The following is a 19,795-nucleotide window of genomic DNA, read 5'->3' on the forward strand; positions in this document are numbered from 1 at the left end:
AGGTGCCTTCTCCTTCTTTTCCTCCTCCTCTTCCCCTCCTTTTCTTCTTTTCCTCCTTCTCCTCCTTCTTTTCTTCCTCTCCCCTCCTCCTCTCCGTCCTCTTCTTCTTCTTTCTTTTCCGCCTCCTCCCCCTCCTTTTCCTTTCTCCTTCCCTTCTTTTCCTCCTCTTCCTTCTCCTTTTCTTTCTCCTCCTCCTCCTCTCCTCCTTTGCTGCCTCCTTCTTTTCCTCCTCCTCCTCCTCCTTCCTCCTCCCCCTTCTCTTTCTGTTCCTCCTCCTCCCTTCTCCTCCTCCTCCTTCCTTTTCCTCCTCCTCCTCCTTTTCTTCCTCCTCCTCCTTCTCCTCCCTCCTCCTCCCTTCTCCTCCTCCTCCTTCTTTTCCACCTCCTCCTCCCTCCTCCTCCCTTCTCCTCCTCCTGCTTCTATTTCTCCTCCTCCTCCTCCTCCTCCTCCTCCCTCCAATTCCAGGAGCTAGTGTTTGGGTTTGGTTCGAATCTTCAACGTTTCTGAAAACCTCTTGCCCTGTCTCTCTCTCACAGCATCACCAAAGAGAGGACCGAAGTTGTCATTCAAGGGACGTCCAGCCTGGATGCCAACGATCCTGCTGCCCTCTGGGAAGAGTACGGATTTAAGTGCAAGCCTGGGGACCTGCGGAAGCGACCCTGCCTCATCAGTCCCTACCACTATCGCTTGGACTGGCTCATGTGGTTTGCTGCATTCCAGGTGTGTAGCTGACTGAGCGAGGAGGCTCCAGGCCGATGCTGGCTGATATGCGAGCACACATTTATTATTATTTTTATTATTTTAATTTTTTTGCATTTTATATCCCACTCCAAGGAGCCCAGAGCGGTGCACTACATACTTTGGTTTCTCCTCACAACAACCCTGTGAAGTAGGTTAGGCCGAGAGAGAAGTGACTGGCCCAGAGTCACCCAGCTAGTATCATGGCTGAATGGGGATTTGAACTCGGGTCTCCCTGGTCCTAGTCCAGCACTCTAACCACTACACCACACTGACTAGCACACGGATCTAGCATTAGCCAGTGCCACCATTAAGCTGGGAGCCTGCATTCCAGACTGGTGGTGTGCTGGTGCAGGGCGGGGGCGGGACACGTGTTGTGAAGTTGTGCTGTGAATCCTGCACAACTATCCACTGACCCTGCTGCGCTTATGCCGGCTGGCCAAGTCCGTGCAAGGGACTGAGCAAGTCTGAGCACCCCACCTCCTTTGGTTGCTATACTAGTTCCCGCTCTCCCTTTGATTATTCTGAATTCAGACATTGTGCGTACCATGTTAAATGTCACATTTTTGCATTTTCAAATTTTAAACAAAACAAAACAAAATGGCGACTGAAAGTGATATATTTTTTCATCACGGCCTTGTTTTATAACATACACACACACACACGGGGGGGGGATGGGGATGGGGAGAGAGCACTATCTAGAACAAACCACAGCTTCATAGGTTACATGATTATTTTCAAGTCAAAGTAACTTTGAATTAACATATGCTTCTCTTCAGAAGTTTGTTGCTTCATGCTTTGAACATTCTGTCCTGCAGAAACTTGCCTGATGATCATAACGATGGGGTGGATAATGCCAGGCTCTTTCCTGTCACTGCTGCCGTGGGAAGGGTGTTTCTTGTTGATGCCAGCCATCCTGGATGTTCATGGCGATCAGTCAGTCAATATCTTTTATTATAGCTGGCGACCAGCCATCAAAATATCAGTGTACAAACAGCATAACTTGGTACAATAATGCAACAGAAACAAACTCCCCGATAGCATACACAGTCATCTTTACTAGTTCATTGTTTACATATACTACAAACTGTGGAGAAAAACCTGGCAACATTATTTGAAGTGTTGACATCCTGATCTGAGAGTAAAACCGAAGTCTACAACTCAAGTGACCTGCCTGGATAAATCTTTAAAATGGGTAAAACCAGCTTCTGGCGGGAGCATTGGATTTGGTAAATACGAATATGATGAATATTTATACACTGCTTTTCAACAAAAAGTTCCCAGAGCTGTTTACATAGATATAAAACATAAAATGGCTCTCTGTCCCCAAAGGGCTGACAATCTAAAAAAGAAACATAAGATAGACACTAGCAGCAGCCACTGGAGAGATGCTGTGCTGGGGATGGATAAGGCCAGTTGCTCTCCCCCTGCTAAATAAAGAGAATCGCCACTTTAAAAAGGTGCCTCTTTGCTCAGTTAACAGGGGCTACTCAGCATGGAGGAGTATATAAGCTACTATCTCTCTCCTGCCCATTACATGGACACACCTGTTTGGAAAATGGCATTTTTTTGTAATGACCCTCGAACAGTGTTGAAAGGAGTAAAGTGGACAGGACCCTCTTCATGTCAGAAATGATGCTGAGATAAAGAGGACCTGGACACATTCATGGCAGCCTGGATGGCTTTAAGAGGGGCTTGGACACAGTCATGGAGGACAGGTCTATCAACGGCTACTAGTCTGAAGGCTATAGGCCACCTCCAGCCTCGGAGGAAAGATCACTCTCAATCCCAGTTGCAGGGGAGCAACGGCAGGAGAGAGGGCATGCCTTCAGCTCTTGCCAGTGGGCTCACCAGAGGCATCTGGTGGGCCACTGTGTGAAACAGGGTGCTGGACTAGATGGGCCTTTGATCTAGCAGGGCTGTTACAACATAGGAAGCTGCCTTCTACTGAGTCAGACCCTTAGTCCATCTTGCTCAGTATTGTCTACACAGACTGGCAATGGCTTCTAATCTCCAAGGCTGCAGGCAGGAATCTCTCTCAGCCCCATCCTGGAGATGCCGCCAGGGAGGGAACTTGGAACCTTCTGCTCTTCCCAGAGCGGCTCCATCCCCTAAGGGGAATATCTCACAGTGCTCAGACATGGGGTCTCCCATTCATATGCAACCAGGGCAGACTCTGCTTAGCTAAGGGGACAAGTCATGCTTGCTACCACAAGACCAGCTCTCCTCTCCCATTGCCATTGTTCTTATGGCAATATCCAAATCCTCCTTCCCTCAGCCTCATTTCTGGCATGAATAGGATCCTCTCCACTGTCCCCTTTCTCCCGTTCATAGGGCAAAGCAGATGGGAGAAGTTCCAGAAGAGCATCCACGGGTGATGATTTCGACTCAAGCTTTGGGGATCTGAGATGGCGACGTGAACTTCCTCTGTTCCATACAGGGTTCAGGCTGCAAGTCCCGTGACAGAAAGATGCCAAAGCCTGACTTCCAGGGGCTCCGGTTCGAGACAGCCTCCGGCACCTTAACCCAGCCGAGGCGACATTTGATAGTGTGTACCTAAGGAATATTTTTCCTAGGCTTTTCTCTCTGTTTTCCAAGCCTGCATGGTAACTTTCAGAGGCAATGGTTCTGCTGCTTTTGTGGGCTCCTAAGTGTGGCCACATGTACGACGGACACAGCCCGACTCTTGACAAGCTGTGGAAAACCAAGCAGGGCCCAACGGGGAAGGTATTTCCCATCCCTTTGTGCTGTTCACGACAGGCTGCTCTTTACACCTCATCACCGCTTGATATACGACTTGCTCTTCTCCTCTGGGCTCCCTGAAACGCTTTCCACTTCTGAGGAGAACGACCAAATTTCCACCGGAGCAACACACCGTCACGTTGAAAGGAGTAGGCCTGAAGCCTGTCATGGCTGACGGAGGGCCCTTCAGTTTCCACATGTTTAAATAGCTGGCACATCCGAAACGTGAGACGCTCGAGGATTTGTCTCGGAACGCCCGGCTCTGAAGCGCAATTTATTAGCAGAACGCCACTTAATTGCTGTCCCAGCCGTGCTTTTGATTGCATTTCATATAATGCAACGGTGCTTCTTGCCAAGAAATGGTTTTTATTACCATAATTTTATTAGCCAACTTGAATATCCCTTTTCATTTGTTTTCTAAAACCTCCTCTTTGTTTTGAGCATCTCACTGCCCCATGGGAGCTTTAGCTCTCTGTTCGAATCCTTCATCTGGAACTGGCAGAGACACGACTAGTTCATGTATCTAGCTGAAGATCATCATCTTGTCTGTGGAAGGAATCGGCCTGCTATGTGATGCTGGAAACAAGATGGTAGAGAAATCAGTGCAACCTGAAAATAACACCACCACCCCTTATCTAAAATTCTAGTGCAGCATTTTCCAAACTTAGGAATTCAGGAAGCTGCCTTGTACTGAGTCAGACCACCGGCCCATCTAGCTCAATATTGTCTACCCAGACTGGCAGCATCTTCCCCAAGGTTACAGGCAGGAGTCTCTCTCAGCCCTATTTGGAGATACCAGGAAGGGAACCTGGAACCTTCTTCGTGCAAAGCAGATGTTCTAGGGAATGTCCTAAAACGAATGACAGGAAATACCCACAGAAATATCCTGGTTCCTTCCAAAGGGCCATGGAATGCACAAAATTTCCAAATGGACATTCAGAAATTCTGTGCATTCCATGGCCATTTGGAAGAAGGAACACAGGAAGGTGCCTTATTCTGAGTCAAACCAGTGATCCTTCTCGCTCTGTATTGTCGACACAGACTGGCAGCATCTCTTGAGCATTTCAGGCAGCCGTCTTCCCTAACCCTAACCTGGAGATGCCAGGGGGTGAACCTAGGACCTTCTGCGTGCAAAGCAGGCTTTCTACCACTGAGCGGAGAGTTGAAGCATCAGAGTGGGGCAGGGGGGTGGTGTCTGAATTAAAATGGGAACCACGCATCGGTACCCCCGGTTGTTACCTGTTAAATACAGGGGAGTCATCTTAAATTCAGACTCCTCTTTCTTTGGGGTAGATACAGGTATAACCAGTATGTATGGTATAACTAATAACACTTGCTTTATGACCAGCATGGCCAGACGTGGATGTGTCTTGAGCAACTGGGTTTTGCAGAGTCAACTGAAAGGACAATAGCTCCAAGCCGAGAGGCATCTTTGAACGTTTGGCCCCTCCGTGCCTCATGTACTTCAAAAGCTGACCTTCTCCGTTCGGTTTTCTTGATTTTTGATCCCATTCTGATTGCAGATCTGCCTGGAGCTGGGACTATATTTCCCTCTTTGTTCCGGACAATAGTTAAGCCCATTCCTAATTCTCAGACAATGAAGGCTGATAGCGGTGGGGAGGCTGGTGTGGGTTTGTAGAGCCCAGTATCTTGTGGTGGTATTTTCTCCCCAAAGACCTACAACCTTGCGGGGCAATTTGTGGGGCTTAGGATGTTCAAACAGATTTGTCTGCAGCTTTCAGGGAGAATCCACCTATGGGAAAAGACCGAAGTTGTTTGCAAATTCAACAAATTAGAGACATCACGTTCCTTGGAAACTTCCCAAATCCTGGGCCTTCCACTTAGCCCTCGGGGAGTGAGGAATTTTCATCCGATTCCCAGAAGCAGAGGGGTGGAAAATTTGGGCACCATATTAACATAGAAAGCCGCCTAATGGCGCAGTGGGGAAGCATCTTACCTAGGGAGCAAGAGTCTGTCAGTTCGAATCCCTGCTGGTATGTTCCCCAGACTATGGGAGACACCTATATCGGGCAGCAGTAATTTAGGAAGATTCTGAAAGGCATCACCTCATACTGCGCAGGAGATGGCAATGGGAAACCCCTCCTGTATTCTGCCAAGAAAACCACATGGCTCTGTGGTCGCCAGGAGTCAACACCGACTCAACAGCACCATCTTTCCTTTCTTTCCCTTCCTGTTAACGAAGAGGCTGCATTCAAGGTATTCCAGTCCCTGCTTCTTTGGAAAATTTCCAGCCTCCTTCCTCATTAGGTGGGCCTCTGGTATTCACACAAGCAGCCTGGAGCAGTTCAGAATGCGAGTACTGTATTTACCTGAATCCAAGATGGTTTCTCCCACTTTTTTGATATTATTAATCAGGAGGGCATCTTCAATTCAGAGTCCCGTTCCTTTCGAGTAAATGCAGGTATAACCTGTATTAAACCCCTGCTTTTTAAGGGGGTCATCTAAAATTCAGAATCTTGTTCTATTCAAGTAAATACGGTAGGGCCTCTGGCCATTGTGGCTGGGGATGATGGGAGTTGTAGTCCAACAACATCTGGGGACCCGAGTTTGAGAACTCCTGTCCTCATGGTTATGTTGGTTTCCATTGTTGTTTTCCATTCCACATCTGTTGTTAGTACTGTTTAGATCTCTAGCCTTAAAAAAAGAAGTTATTAGAGAATTTCTTATATTTTATCTCGATTTTATGCTAAGTTTTGCAGTGGTCTTTTCTTGAAAGCCACCTTGGGTTTCAGTACCGCAAAAAGGCATGGTAAAAAGCTTTTCAATAAATAATTTGGCATATCAAATATGAAAATATAATGAAAGGCCTTTTGTGGGGGGCAGACTGTTTCTAAAGGAAAGAGTCCTTTGAATATCTTCTGAAGCATTTCAAAGACATTCAGCTCTCTGTGGAGGTGTCCTCTGTCTTCAGAAGTTTCCGCCTCCTGGCTGCCAAAGCCTCATCTTTCCCAGAGCTCAGGCACAGCAAATGTGAGCCTGCTATAAACCGAAATTGCTGAGTAACCCTGTCTGTGTGTTGGTGCATTAATCACAGGGCCGCAGGTACGGCTGCTGATTTTTGCTCTCCGACAGTGTCCCCTGCTGCATGCTTGGAAGAAAATCCTTCGGCACAGAAGAGACCGGTAAAGATACAGCCTGGAAACTTCTCCCTCTAATTAGAAACCTCATTGTGGAAGATGCCTTTGGTCAGAGAGGAGTGAGCACAAAGTGGGGAATCAGAATAGGACCTGGGAGACCCAGGTTTGAAAGCTGTGATGCCCAGTGGGTGACTTGGGCCAAATCCTTTCTACCTAGTCTACCTCACAGGGTTGTTGTGATGATTAAAGGCGGGGAGAAGAACCACATATAATTCGGTACCGGATCGGTGAATGAGAACGCAAGGGAGGCCCAAACATCTTAAATAAGGGTGTGTATGTCCCCAATAAAATAAATTGAGGACCGCTTGCGGGCTGAAGAAATCTCAGTGGATTAATCATACGAGTTCCAGCAGGTTGGATCTGCAGAAATGTGTGTTTAGCAGGTGCTTGTAATGCAGAAGAAACATTTCTTTTATGAAAGAGAAAAGCCCAAATCAGACCTTAGACAAAAGGCACTCTGCATGAGCAGAGCGTCTAAAATGGGGCCCCATGTATGTATGTATGTATTTATTTATTTATTTAGCGACCATTTTGGATGCTCTGCTCATGTAGAGCAGAATGTATACTCATTTGTATGCTCCTGTATACTCATTTAGTACAACATCTGAAGAGGGCTAAAGAGAATTCACTCAGCATCGAAGCCCTAAGGGGGCATGGGGTGGAAGTGATTATATATTTACAGGGTTCCATTTTGATTTGTTTCTTTTTTTCCCCTTCTCCCTTCCACACTCTTCTTCTGCAAGACCTACGAACAGAATGAATGGATCATCCATTTAGCGGGAAAGCTTTTGGCCAATGAGAAGGAAGCTTTGTCTCTGATCGCGTTCAACCCCTTTGAGGGCAAGAAGCCACCCAGGTAAGCCTGCTCGAGAGCCATTCTCTGCGGACACAGGATACTTAGTGAAGAATCCTCTGCAACCCTGATTGTGTATCCACAAGAATGGAAAGTCTTGAGTTGATCTATGTTCAAAGCAGGAGAAGAATCAAAGCTAGTCCTGACTCCTAGCAGATCTGGGTTAAAAGGTTGCAAAGGCCCAGTTATTTAGAATATGACAAATATTTATATACCACTTTTCAAACAAAAATTCTCAAAGTGGTTTACATAGATATAAATAAACAAACAAAATGGCCCCTGTCCCCAAAGTGCTAAGTACTCTCTCCCTCTCACACTCACACACTAACTAACCAGCAACAGCCACTGGAGGGGCGTTGTGCTGGGGATGGATAGGGCCAGCTGTTCTCCCCCTGCTCAATAAAGAGAATCACCACTTTAAAAGGTGTCTCTTTGCTCAGGGGTAATTTAGTTAATTATTACATGTTTATCAGAATGAGCTGTTTTTCCACAGGGAAATAAAGTTCCATGGTGCATAGACTCCTACTTGGGAGGTTCAGTTTTCAAACTGAGCATTTTGAGGAAAAGTCATCCAAAGTCATCTTTCATACTCCCCCGCCATATGTGTTATCAGCTCCTCTAAGCTCCTTCTCCTGCTCCATATTTAGGGCTCCTTTCTTTTTCAGTATGATCTTAGCCAATTAGGGATCCCATAATGCACTTGATGGTAACCAAGTGAGCCCAACCAAATCATGGTAATCACAGAACCAAATCTGATTTAGCTACCGATTCACAAAGGAACCCGCCATTGCCCTCACTCTGAACAGTGCTGGAAGAGGGGATGTCCCATTGTTGCACAGGCAACCCATCATGCTCCCTGACTGGCTGGGCCTAACAGCACTGTCAGGAAAGATTTTATCCAGCTCAAGTTCTATGCCATTGCATGTAACTAGATGGGTCAGAATGTGGGTAGGGATGAGCATGTAGATCTCATATGCAGCAGATGGACAGCATCTCCATTGTGACCTGAATCTAGATGAAGATGTCAGACTGTGTTACATTTCTTTAACAGGATGCACATTCAGATGTATGTCCAAATGCACCTCTCTATCTATATTCTGCTCAGCATGTCAACTATACATGACCGGATCAAGGAAGGAAGCATCAGCCTTGTCAACCAGGGTGTATTCCCCAACACCTGCCCCCCAGCGAACAGTTTTGCACCTTTTTGCCAAAGGGGGGGGCAAAAGCTCACCAAAGTGGGGCACATTTCACAGTTTCCCCAAACATCCCTCCCCTGTTTTGAGTCAGCGCTACCATGGAGCTGATGGAAATTCTCCTCCTCCAATACTCGAGAGGATTTCCAAGTCCGTTAATGCCTTCAAAATGAAATGTTGAAGATCAACATAGGTAGTTGTTGACCCTCCCTAAAAAAACTCCTACAATTATGTGGATTTCTATTTCTGTTGTTGTAAGTGTGATAAATGTGAAATGAAAAGCAGGTGATGGATTTTTTAAAAATGGGGCTGTTGGGGAATCAGGAGCAACGAAATTGGGTGTGAACCTTAACTCGAAGCGGTGGGGGGGTGGCCTTTTGAAACAACCCCACGCAAAATATTGAGGCCCGGCTGATGGTTTGTAAAACATTTTGTTGCCATAAATCCCAGGCACTGGAGGTTTCAGCGGAGAGAATTAATACGTGATTTAGCATGCTGTCGCAGAAGGCAGCTGCGGCTGAGAAAATATGGTTTTCCTTAGGTGAGAAAGGGACAATTAGATTTCAATTAGAAAAGTGCTCGATATTGGCTTTGTCCGTGTCATGGGAGAGAAGGTGAAAGGTAAGAGCATATACCCCAATCCTTAGTTGGTTCACTTTGAGGATGGAGCCATAGATCAGGGCAACACCATCGGCTTTGCATGCAGAAGGTCCCAGGTTCACTCCCTGGCAGCATCTCCAGGCAGGCCTGGGAGAGACCCCTAAGCCTGAAACCTTGGAGAGCCGCTGCCAGTCAGAGCAGACAGTCGTGAGCTAGGAGAGCTGGTCTTGTGGTAGCAAGCATGACTTGTCCCCATAGCTAAGCAGGGTCCACACTGGTTGCATATGAATGGGAGACTAGAAGTGTGAGCACTGCAAGATATTTCTCTCAGGGGATGGAGCCACTCTGGAAAGAGGATTAGAAGGTTCCAAGTTCCCTCCCTGGCAGCATCTCCAAGATAGGGCTGAGAGAGATTCCTGCCTGCAGCCTTCGAGAAGCTACTGCCAGTCTGTGAAGATAATACTGAGCTAGATGGACCAAAAGTCTGACTCAGTATATGGCAGCTTCCTATGTTCCTAGAGGGACCCGTGGCCTGACTCAAATGCCATGTTCGCTGGAGTGGCATGGGAGCATCCGTATCACAATAGAACCGCGTCTCCGGAAGGTTCTGAAGACTGCCGTTTTCTATAAGTTGATGGAAAACCCATCTTCATGCAGTTTGCTAGCACTTAATTTTATGTATTTATATTGTAGACCAGGCCTGCTCAACCTAGGCTCCCCAGCTGTTTTTGGACTACCACTCCCAGCATCCCCAGCCACAGTGGCCGATAGCCAGGGCTTATAGGAGTTGTCGGCCAACATCTGCAGGAGGGGTGAAGTTGAGCAGCCCTGGTGTAGACCCTCGTGGTTATTCCTCGGGCCTTAGGCAGAGCTCGGGGCCTGTGCTGCCTCAGAAGGTGGAGAGGAGGTTAATGCACCCTCTTCCTCCACCACCAGCCAGGGAGAAGAGAGGCCTGACTCCTCACCGGGAGACCCAGACCAGTTCCCCAGGGGTCTTCCTCATCACCGGCAAGGACCTCTCTAAATAATTGTGCTCAGCCCTGGCACTCCCCTGGGGCCCCGCCTCCTTCCGTCCCCACCCCTGCTCTGTTTCCCCCATCCTCAGTCTCCCTGGTGGCCTGTGAGTGAGCCCTACCCATCCCTCCTCCCTGCTGTCCCGGTGGCTGGTGTCCTGCTTCCTGGGCAGGGAGCCTGCTCTGCTTGTTGCAACCAGGAAACTGCGTCAGGCCATTCCCACCTAGTCGCCGGTCACCCATTCCCCGCCTTCCTGGCACATCCCGACATTGGAGTTGGGCGATCGCCGGGATTCCGAGGTGGTGGACTTGGGCTTAATGGTGGAGCTACCCCCATTTGGGTGGGGAAAGGGGTCATCTTAGCAGTTAGCAGGGGTCCCCTGCTCACTGGGCAGAGAGGCACCTTTTAACGTGGTGATTCTCTTTATTGAGCAGGGGGAGAGTAACTGGCCCTCTCCACCCCCAGCAGAGTGCCTCCAGTGACTGTTGCTGGTGTCTATCTGATGTGGCTTTTTAGATCGGTGAGCCCTTTGGGGAGAGGGATCCATCTTATTTATTTATTATTTCTCTTTGTCAACTGCCCTGAGCCATTTTTTGAAGGGTGGTATAGAAATCAAATTCTTCATCATCATCATCATCATCATCATCATCATCATCTGTCCAGCCACTGGAGTGAGTGCCAGACAGATCTATTTATCGTATTTTTATACCGCTCTATATATAATCTCAGGGCGGTTCACAGTTGAAACCAAACAACTGAAACCTAAACATCATGTAGAAACAAATTAAAATTGCCATCGATAAAACTTTAAAGCATCGTAACCGAAAAGCCTGATAAAGCAGGTGTGTGTTTCAAAAGTTGTTTAAAAGCAACCAGAGATGGGGAGGTTCTGATTTCATGGGGGGGGGGGTGTTCCAGAGCTCCACATGTGAGAGTGTACCCTGTGGTGTCAGGAGAACTCGGTGGCTCCGTGATATTTTTCTCCCGTGTGCTAGCATTCCCAGTAGGCGAATACTTGGGCTACTTGGCCAAGCCATGGATTCTGCCAGGTGTGTGTGTGTGTGTGTGTGTGTGTGTGTGTGTGTGTGTGTGTGTGTGTCTCCGCCTTTTCCCTCCAAAACAGTGTCATCTGTTCCAGGGAGACAGCTGCACCCTCTGCAACTAATTACAGCTGTCTGGAAGATTTAGACTCCGGCCGTAACAGCTTCAATATTGCTGCTAATTTTTAACACTTTCATAGTTGGGAGATGTCATCATGGGCTGAGAGTTGGTGGCATCTTGGCCGGTGCAGCTGCTACCGGGAAGGTGGAGGGATTGTGGAATGTCGATGGAAAAACAAATGGTGCTTGGAGTTTGGAGTTTGTCAGGGAGAAAGAGGAATCGTTTTATACCCTGGCGGCGGGGAGGCGAACAAACTCCAGAAAATGTAAAGATATGGATATTTACTTATTTCTTAAAACACTCGGCGTCCCGTTGATTTCGCCGGGATTCAGAGTGTTGGATGAAATAAATACCTATGTTCAGAAAATTGACAGTGGCTTTTGGAGAGGTCAGTTGGATTTCGGAACAGCTGGAATCACATCTCGAGGCAAATGGTCAAATCCACAATAAATGGAGTCTGCTGCAGAAATGATCCCTCCAAAACATTGTGATTGGCAGCTCTCTTCTGCCCCCACCCCCCCCGCCCCCTCGGAAAGGCCAAATCAGTGCCGGACCAGTCAAGGCTGCTCCAAAGGACAGGTGGGTTTTCTAACTCGGGGAAAGTGGAGGGGTCCCTGCGGAGAACAGCCCAGCTTTTAAATCAGTAACATCTCGTAAAACCAGCCTGCCAGGCTACCTGGGTAAATGTCGATATTCAGTAATGCTCTAATTATTAACAGGAAATTTTCTGCTCCTGAAAAGTAAACACTCTGGGAGTCACACTTCAGCCCCTGTTTGTTTTTTCCCCCCAGGGGGTGGGGAGTGTGTGTATTGGCGGGGGGGGGGGCGGGGGGCGACCCACTGTTCTGCTAAAGACTACTAAAAGAGCAGCTGCAAGTGAAACAAGTCGTTGTGATGGAATCCAGGTTTGCTCTGTGACAGCCAAGCGGAGACTAATCTGCAATGCTGAAGCCAGAGAGGGCAGCATGAATATTGCATTATGAAAAAGATCTGCTTGTTTAGCATTTTAACTCTGCTGTCTGCACTGGAGAGCTTTGAGTTTTAAACTTGATTTTAATTGCAATTCCAGTTGTTTATACTGCTCTGCTGCCTGTATATTTAGTTTTTCTTCTTCTTCAACTGTGTGTTGTTTTATTGTGATTAGTTTTGTGATCCACACAAGAGGGTGGAATATAAATGATTTAAATGAATAGGAATTATACCGCCACATTCACCACAGGCAGTTTGGCTCTGGTGCAGAACCTCCATGTTCAAGAGCGGTCTATACCAGAATGCTGGTTTATTGGTGCTGGATGGGAATGTTTTTGGGGATTTCCTTGCTGCACTTCTTTGGAACTTCCTAGCATGAGGTCCTTGGTCCCAGTCATAAGAATAGCCCTGTTGGATCAGGCCCAAGCCCTTTCTAGTCCAGCATCCAGTTTCCCACAGCTGGACCTAAGCCTGCACTTGGCTACAGTTTGAAGGCCAGCGTTTGTGCTCTCTACCACCCACCCACCCTGCTCTGTAGGGATAAACAATTCCCCACTGAAACTTCCCTCCTGCTTCCCTTCGCAAAGCGGTGCTTTTCAGCTTTCTATTTCTGACACTTTCACCTGAGCAGCTGGAATATCTGGCAACATTCTATGGCATCCCAGCAGTTTATTTATTTATATTTATACACTGCCCTTTGTCCCAAGACCCCAGGGCGGTCAATGGCAAGATTAAAACCATTGAATAAAAACATAAAAGCAGAAGAAATGCAGCTACAACATTTTTTTTAAAAAAGCAAGGGAGAGCTCCTTGGCCAAAGGGCTGGATAAAAAGGGCACTTCACGGTCCATCCAATCACTTCTGGAGGGCCTGAGGGGCAAAGGCCAGTTTTTTATGTTCTCGTTTGCACATTTTCATTCAGCTTCCCAAAATGAGTATTTGTTCGCCCCGTGCTGCGTTGCCAATGTGCACAGGCCCTCCCCATGCCTTTACCCAGTCGGACCCAACCGCGACGTCTTCCAAAAACGCACGCAGGGCAAGGGAGAAGCCGTGGCCGCCGAACCCTGCCGGCTCTGTGCTCGGGTAGCGAAGCGAGAACGTTCCAAATGAGCACTGATGTGCCTCTGACATTTTTATATGGTGGGTTGTTTTATTAACTTCTCCGGCAAACAGCACACTGTAGGTGGAGGCGTCTCCTCCGAAGCACTGGGCTTGTCAGCGGGGGCGTGGGGGGCGGGGGGGACCAACACACAGAAGCGGTTGGTGTGGCTGATGAATGTGGCTTTCCCCACTTCCTCCCCTCCGACCCAACCCAGCCTCTTTCTCAATATGGTCTTTCTCTTCCATCTCTCTTGGGATGTCTCTCTCCACCCACCCACCCACCCCCCGCCCTTAATTATTTAACCCATGGCATTCTGAGCCTTGCAAACAGCCTCTCAGGCAAGCCTGGAAAGGTGGCGAGGAGTTTTTTTCCACCAAGGCTCCCTGGGGGCAGAGAAGCAGAAGTTGTTCCCCCCTGTCCTTGCTAGCCCTTACCTGTGGGTCACGGGATGGGTTTGAGGAGAGGATTAAATGTGTGCTTAATTATGAACCAAGCCTATTTTCAGGGACCAGCCACCCAATGGCACAGTGGGGAAATGCTTGACTAGCATGCAGGAGTTTGCCGGTTTGAATCCCCACTGGTGTTATATTTTGGGCAGCAGCAATATAGGAAGATGCTGAAAGGCATCATCTCATACTGCGCAGGAGGAGGCGATGGTAAACCTCTCCTACCAGAAGAAAACCACAGGGCTCTGTGAGCACCAGGAGTCAGAATCAGCTTGACAGCACACTTTACCTTTACCTTTTTAAAAAATGCATCTATGGAATAAATTGATTGATTGATTGATCTGTGGAATTCTCTGCCACAAGATGTGGTGACAGCCGACAGCCTGGATGGCTTTAAGAAGGGCTTAGATAAATTCATAGAGGACACATCTATCAATGGCTAATAGTCTTGATGGCTACAGGTTACCTCCAGCCTCAGAGGCACGATGCCTCTTGATACCAGTCACAGGGGAGCAACAGCAGGAGAGCGGGCATGCCCTCACCTCTTGCCTGTGGGCTACCCAGAGGCATCTGAGGGAACAGGATGATGGACTAGATAGGCCTTGGGCCTGATCCAGCAGGGCTCTTCTTATGTGTGTACGTTACGGGGGGAGTCAACATTGTCTCCTGAAACAGAAGTTGTTTCAGGAGTCAATGTGTTGTGTGATGTACCCATCACACAGGGGTCCTCAAGGTTTGGTCATCCGATGTTGTGGGGCCCCAATTCCCACCATGCAGCCAAGGGCCATTGTGACTGGAGATCCAGGCTGTCCTTAGGGCAGGGCAAACAGGGCGACCGCCCCAGTCATGTTCTTTCAATTACCTGGAAGGGGGCCCTGCTCTGGCTGATTTACCCCAGGCCCTGCACCCCACCAGGGCTCTCTAAGGACACTCCTGCTGGGGAAGGTGGGAGCATCATCTGGGGACCCAAGCTGGAGAATCCTTGGGGTTAGAAATAGGACAAAGCAGATTCCTAGTTCAGATCTTGCCATGAGCTCATGAAGAACTTAAGAAGAACCTTCCCATATGGGGCCAAAAGCTCATCTACTCCAGCCTCCTGCTTCCTACGGCAGCTCACCAGGTGCCCCTCGGAAGACCACATGCAGGGCATGAAGGCAAGAGGCCTCCCCCAGTAACTGGTATTCAGGGGTATACTGTTCCTGGGCATGGAGGTTTCACATAGCCATCCTGCCAAATCGCCAGTGATAAACCTCTCCTCCTCCATGAATTGATCTTTCTTTTTGATGTTATCCAGGCTCATGACCCCACTAAGTGGGCTTCATCAAGCGACTATCTTTAGCTGCCCCCATCTTGAGTATGGGGACAGTGCTATGGTCCAACCCAACAGGGTGATTGTAAACAACACTGGTATAAGGGTCTTCTTGGTGGTGGCTTCCCTGCTCCCATAGGTTTCTTCGGCTCCACCCACCCAACTGCTTAACTCTTCTCCTTTGCTCTGATTGGGCTTTTTTTGTGGCTGTTTGTTTTTCCCCCCAATCGGCTTGGTTTGGTGTTTCCTTCTTCTTTCCAAAGGCCACATTGAGCTTTCTGTTATGGATGGAAAAACTAGTTGAAGACCATTGTGTCTGGGGGTGATGGGAGTTGTAGTCCAACAACATCTGCAGACCCAGGGTTGAGAACTCCATTCTAGATAATAAACATGAGTGTTGCTCCCTTTGTGAAAGGGGGCCATGAGTTCATATCCCGCCTCAGTTCTCATCCAAGTCGGCTTGCATTTTCTTACTTCTAGATGGGTCCGTGGAGAGCACTTCAGGTACAAGTTCAGCCGGCCAGGAGGGAACCATGCCGGAGACGGGAAGTGGTGGATCCGGAAGAGAATCGGGCCCTACTTCCCGCCAGTCAATCTGGAAGCCTTGAGGAAGTTTTTCGAGGCCCGGAATTGGCCTCTGCCATCGCAGGACTGAGGAGTGGACGGTGACCAAGAAAGGTTGGTTGTCTGGACCTTGACAATCCTTCTGTTGTTGCTTTTTAAAATTAAGTCTGTTGCCCCCCACAGCCCATTTCTAACATGTTACAATAAAGTCAACAGGACAGAGTAAACGTATGTGTTTCCTTGAATGTCTGAACCTTAGAGAAGCCGCTGCCAGTCTGTGTAGACAATACTGGGCTAGATGGACCAATGGTCTGACTCAGTATATGGCAGCTTCCTGTGAATTATGTATTTATTTATAATATGCTTGGAGCCCTTCATTAGCCATAATGTACCTCTCCAAGCAGGTGGCAGCAGGAAACAACCCTTAAAATAACAAGAAACTCAAAAAATCCCAGGGGAAGACTAAAACAAATCATAGGTATCCATCAGCAGCGGCAGGTCCGAATGAGCTGGGGGGGGGGGGGGCGGGCGGCAAAGGTGGTGCAGCTGCCTCTGCTTCCCAGCAGCAGCTCGGGTGCCTCCTCTCTATTCCGTGCTGCCTGCAGGCTGGCTATTCGTTAGGTAGAGCTGTGCAATTAACCTGACGAATGCCCGCCTGCAGGCGGAATGACTCTTGGGTGGGGCAGGAGAGAGAAGAGGAGCTCCAGCTGCTGTCCGGAAGCAGAGACAACTGCGCCTCCTTTGGTGCCCACCATGGCTTTTTAGGATGAACCACTACTGGTAGTCATTCTGGTCCATTCGAAAAAAATCCCCCAAACCGCCATTCTCCTGATAAGACTTTATAAAGGCCTCTCCCCACACTCCTTGCAAAGCTTGCAAGATGCATGATGAGAAGAGGAGGCGGCTGGTCGTTTCTCTAGTGCAGTTAAATCACAGAGGGGGAAACTTACAAAAATGAAGGTTTGGGCGTGCACACACTTTCACACACTACACAACCGCAAACTCAGATCTGTACCCATCTTGGCTGTCTTATGCATCTTGAGTATCTGTAGCAGTTTGTTTTCAAACAATTGTCTGTTTGTCTCATTAATATGTTTACTTTTTGGTGTGCACTTGGCGGGAAAACCCAAAACATATATACTAAAAAAACCCCACATTTTGTGAAGAAGCCTTGGGGGTTGATCTAGAGGACCTCAAAGGTCCCTTCCAATTCAAACATGCTACAATTCTAAGACGGGTGTTTCCTAACATATTCTCTTTTTCACCTGGCTGGATTGCTGGTTACTCAGCTTCCTACCCTGCATGGCATCTAACCTGAAAATGAATATCCCGAGTACAGATTTGCAAGGAATTTTCTACTGAGTGTCAAAGAAAAGCGTCTCAACCACCAGTTTTCGGTTTAAGCTACGTGTTGCTTCCAGCTATTGTTGATTGATTGCTCTTCGGCGTGAAATGGATTAGAGAACAAGTGAGATCCTGTTTCTCCGTGTGTTTGGGAACAGCAGCCTGCTCTCGAAGCTGCTACCTCAGTTTCTTTGCCACCATGCTGGGGATTGGGGAAAACCCTGAGAGCCCGAGAGGACTGGCTTCAACAGAGTGTCCTACAGAGTTAAGCCTCTTTCTGGTTACTGATAATATGGTGCAGGGTGTGTGTGTGTGTGTGTGTGTGTTTTATAGGCAGTTGGAGACGACAAGTCTGACGCCGGCTTGTCCCAAGCTAAACAGGTCATATTTTCTTATTCCTCTTGACTTACCTCTTCTCCTGTCTCTTCCCTGAATGTTTTTACCTGGATGGTTTCCAGGTAGTGAGCCTTACGACGCAAAAAGTGGTGCAAACTGCAACGTTCCGTGTGCCGAATTCAAACCGCAGTTGAAATCCGTTGTACGTGACAACGGAGAACTACAGCTATTTTTCTGCGACGCATATGCGGCGTTATAGGGCGACAGCGCGGCAACAAAATCAGAAAAAAGGCATCGGAAAAGTGTACAACATCTTGCCGACAGCGCAGGCAGTGCAGAAGCACACTTAAGGGATCCGTTGTGACACTGTGGTAGCGGGCAATCTGGAAAGCGCCCTGCTGTTGGTAACAGTTCCATAAGGTGACAGAGACAGTGATATGCTAGTTTAGGTTGGAACTAAACCATGCTTGGCTCCCTGATTGGCTGGACTGCTTCGGTTGCCTCTTCACCTACCAGGATTCGCTCTGGACTGAGTGGGAAGTGGTGGAATTTCAGCAGGGAATGACCTGCACCTCTATTTTTCAAGCACTCTTGGTGGTAGCACTCTCTACCAAGCTCGCAGACTCGGAGAGACCTCAGGTTATTTGCTGAGGGGCTGCCTCTGTAGACATTGGTTGGTGGACCAGGTGATGCATTGGATTTCTTGTGATCAGTTGATGCCCCTCCCCAGGCTAGACTCTTGTTTCGGTTCTTGACCCCTCTCGGGTGAGTTAAAAGGGGTGTCATGTCCTTTAGATGCAAGAGAGCTGGTCTCATGGTAGCAAGCATGAATTGTCCCCTTTACTAAACAGGGTCCACCCTGGTTTGCATTTGGATGGGAGACTACATGTGAGCACTGTAAGATATTCCCCTTAGGGTATGGAGCCACTCTGGGAAGGGCATCTAGGTTCCAAGTTCCCTCCCTGGCAGCATCTCCAAGATAGGGCTGAGAGAGATTCTTGCCTGCTGCAACCTTGGAGAAGCCACAGCCAGTCTGGGTAGACAATACTGAGCTAGATGGACCACGGGTCTGACTCGGTAGAAGACTGCTCCTAAGCCGCACAAACCACAATCATTAACCACAACAGGGTGACCTCACTTGTGTTATGACCTAGAATCTGAAAAGCAACCAAATGTCAGGCATAGCTGAGGTCCTTTTCGGCATCATCTCCATTCTATTGGAGACTGGTTTTGATTGTTTCTGCAAAACCAATTAGCATCACGAGTGAACCCCGGGTCCTGGAGGAAGCAGGCTCACAGCTGTGAAGTGTTGTGTTTTGTCCTGTCTTTGGTTCCCACTGGCCCAGAAGTGAAGAGCTCAGGGGGAAGAACGGACGAGGAGAAACTCGGAGCAGGCCACGTCTAGTAGAAAACCGGAAGCATTCCAGACAAATAGTGATCATTCTCCAAACAGCAAAGCGAGGGCTGTAAAAACACTGGCCCTTCCTTTCTCTTGTAAACTCAAGAGGGGTGGGTGTTTTTGTTTTTTTTTACCTCCTCCCAAACCTCCATCGCTTTGTCAAAGGAAATAAGCTAGCCCCCACCTCCTGTTTTCTGTCCCCACGATGACAAGTAGGGGGAGGACAAGGTACATATCGGAGAGCAGGAAAGCAGAGAAAGGACACAGATTCTTAAGGACAGGAGGGAAAGGATAGAAGTTGGAATGCATCCAGCTCTCTGTGTGAGTGTGTAACATTTATGTTGAACCCAGGAATGCTTAACTCCACTGCCGGTGTCGTAGAGCAGAGAAATTACTACACCGTACCTTGTATAAGACGTAAGAAGAATCGTGCTGGAGCAGACCAGAGGGTCATCGAAGACCCTGGGTCCCCAGATATTGTTGGACTACAGCTCCCATTATCCCCAAGGCCGTGGTGGCTGGGGATGATGGGAGTTGTGGTCCAGCAACATCTGATGACCCAAGACTGGGAACCACTGATCCAGTACAACATTGTATTTTCTCATCACAGCTACCTAAGCTCTTGGCCATATGAACTTTGCATAATGTGACTCCATTGCGCTTCACTTTCGATGGATGACTCCCAGGTTCTACTGTCTTGGGAGACCATTAAAATCTCTCCATCCACTTTCTCCATAACTTTATAAATCCTCTTGTGTCTGTGCATGATCAGAAGCCATGGATCGCTCTTTGGCTATGATCTTCTAGCCGGTTCCACATCTATCTGATGGTATTATCATCTAGCCCCATTTGACCAGCTTGCTC

General features: G+C 48.2%; 1 protein-coding gene across 9 annotated transcripts in view; it reads left to right on the plus strand.

The window, feature by feature from the left end:
* Window positions 1–19,795, plus strand: part of LMF1 (lipase maturation factor 1) — a 317,423-nt gene that overhangs the window by 139,693 nt on the left and 157,935 nt on the right. For 8 of the 9 annotated variants that reach the window (XR_008311949.1, XR_008311948.1, XR_008311945.1 and 5 more), the window contains exons 9-11: window positions 537–720; window positions 7,382–7,494; window positions 15,769–15,966. Coding sequence is in view for 4 of the 9 variants with exons in the window: in XM_053275923.1 (XP_053131898.1) it covers window positions 537–720; window positions 7,382–7,494; window positions 15,769–15,943 (472 nt within the window). In the remaining 5 variants the exon portion in view is untranslated. Of the gene's footprint in view, window positions 1–536; window positions 721–7,381; window positions 7,495–15,768; window positions 16,080–19,795 lie in introns of those variants that run through there. The other variant, XM_053275924.1, reaches the window with a different exon arrangement.

The sequence above is a fragment of the Hemicordylus capensis genome, chromosome 13 (assembly GCF_027244095.1).
Source record: "Hemicordylus capensis ecotype Gifberg chromosome 13, rHemCap1.1.pri, whole genome shotgun sequence".
NCBI classification, from domain to species: Eukaryota; Metazoa; Chordata; class Lepidosauria; order Squamata; family Cordylidae; genus Hemicordylus; species Hemicordylus capensis.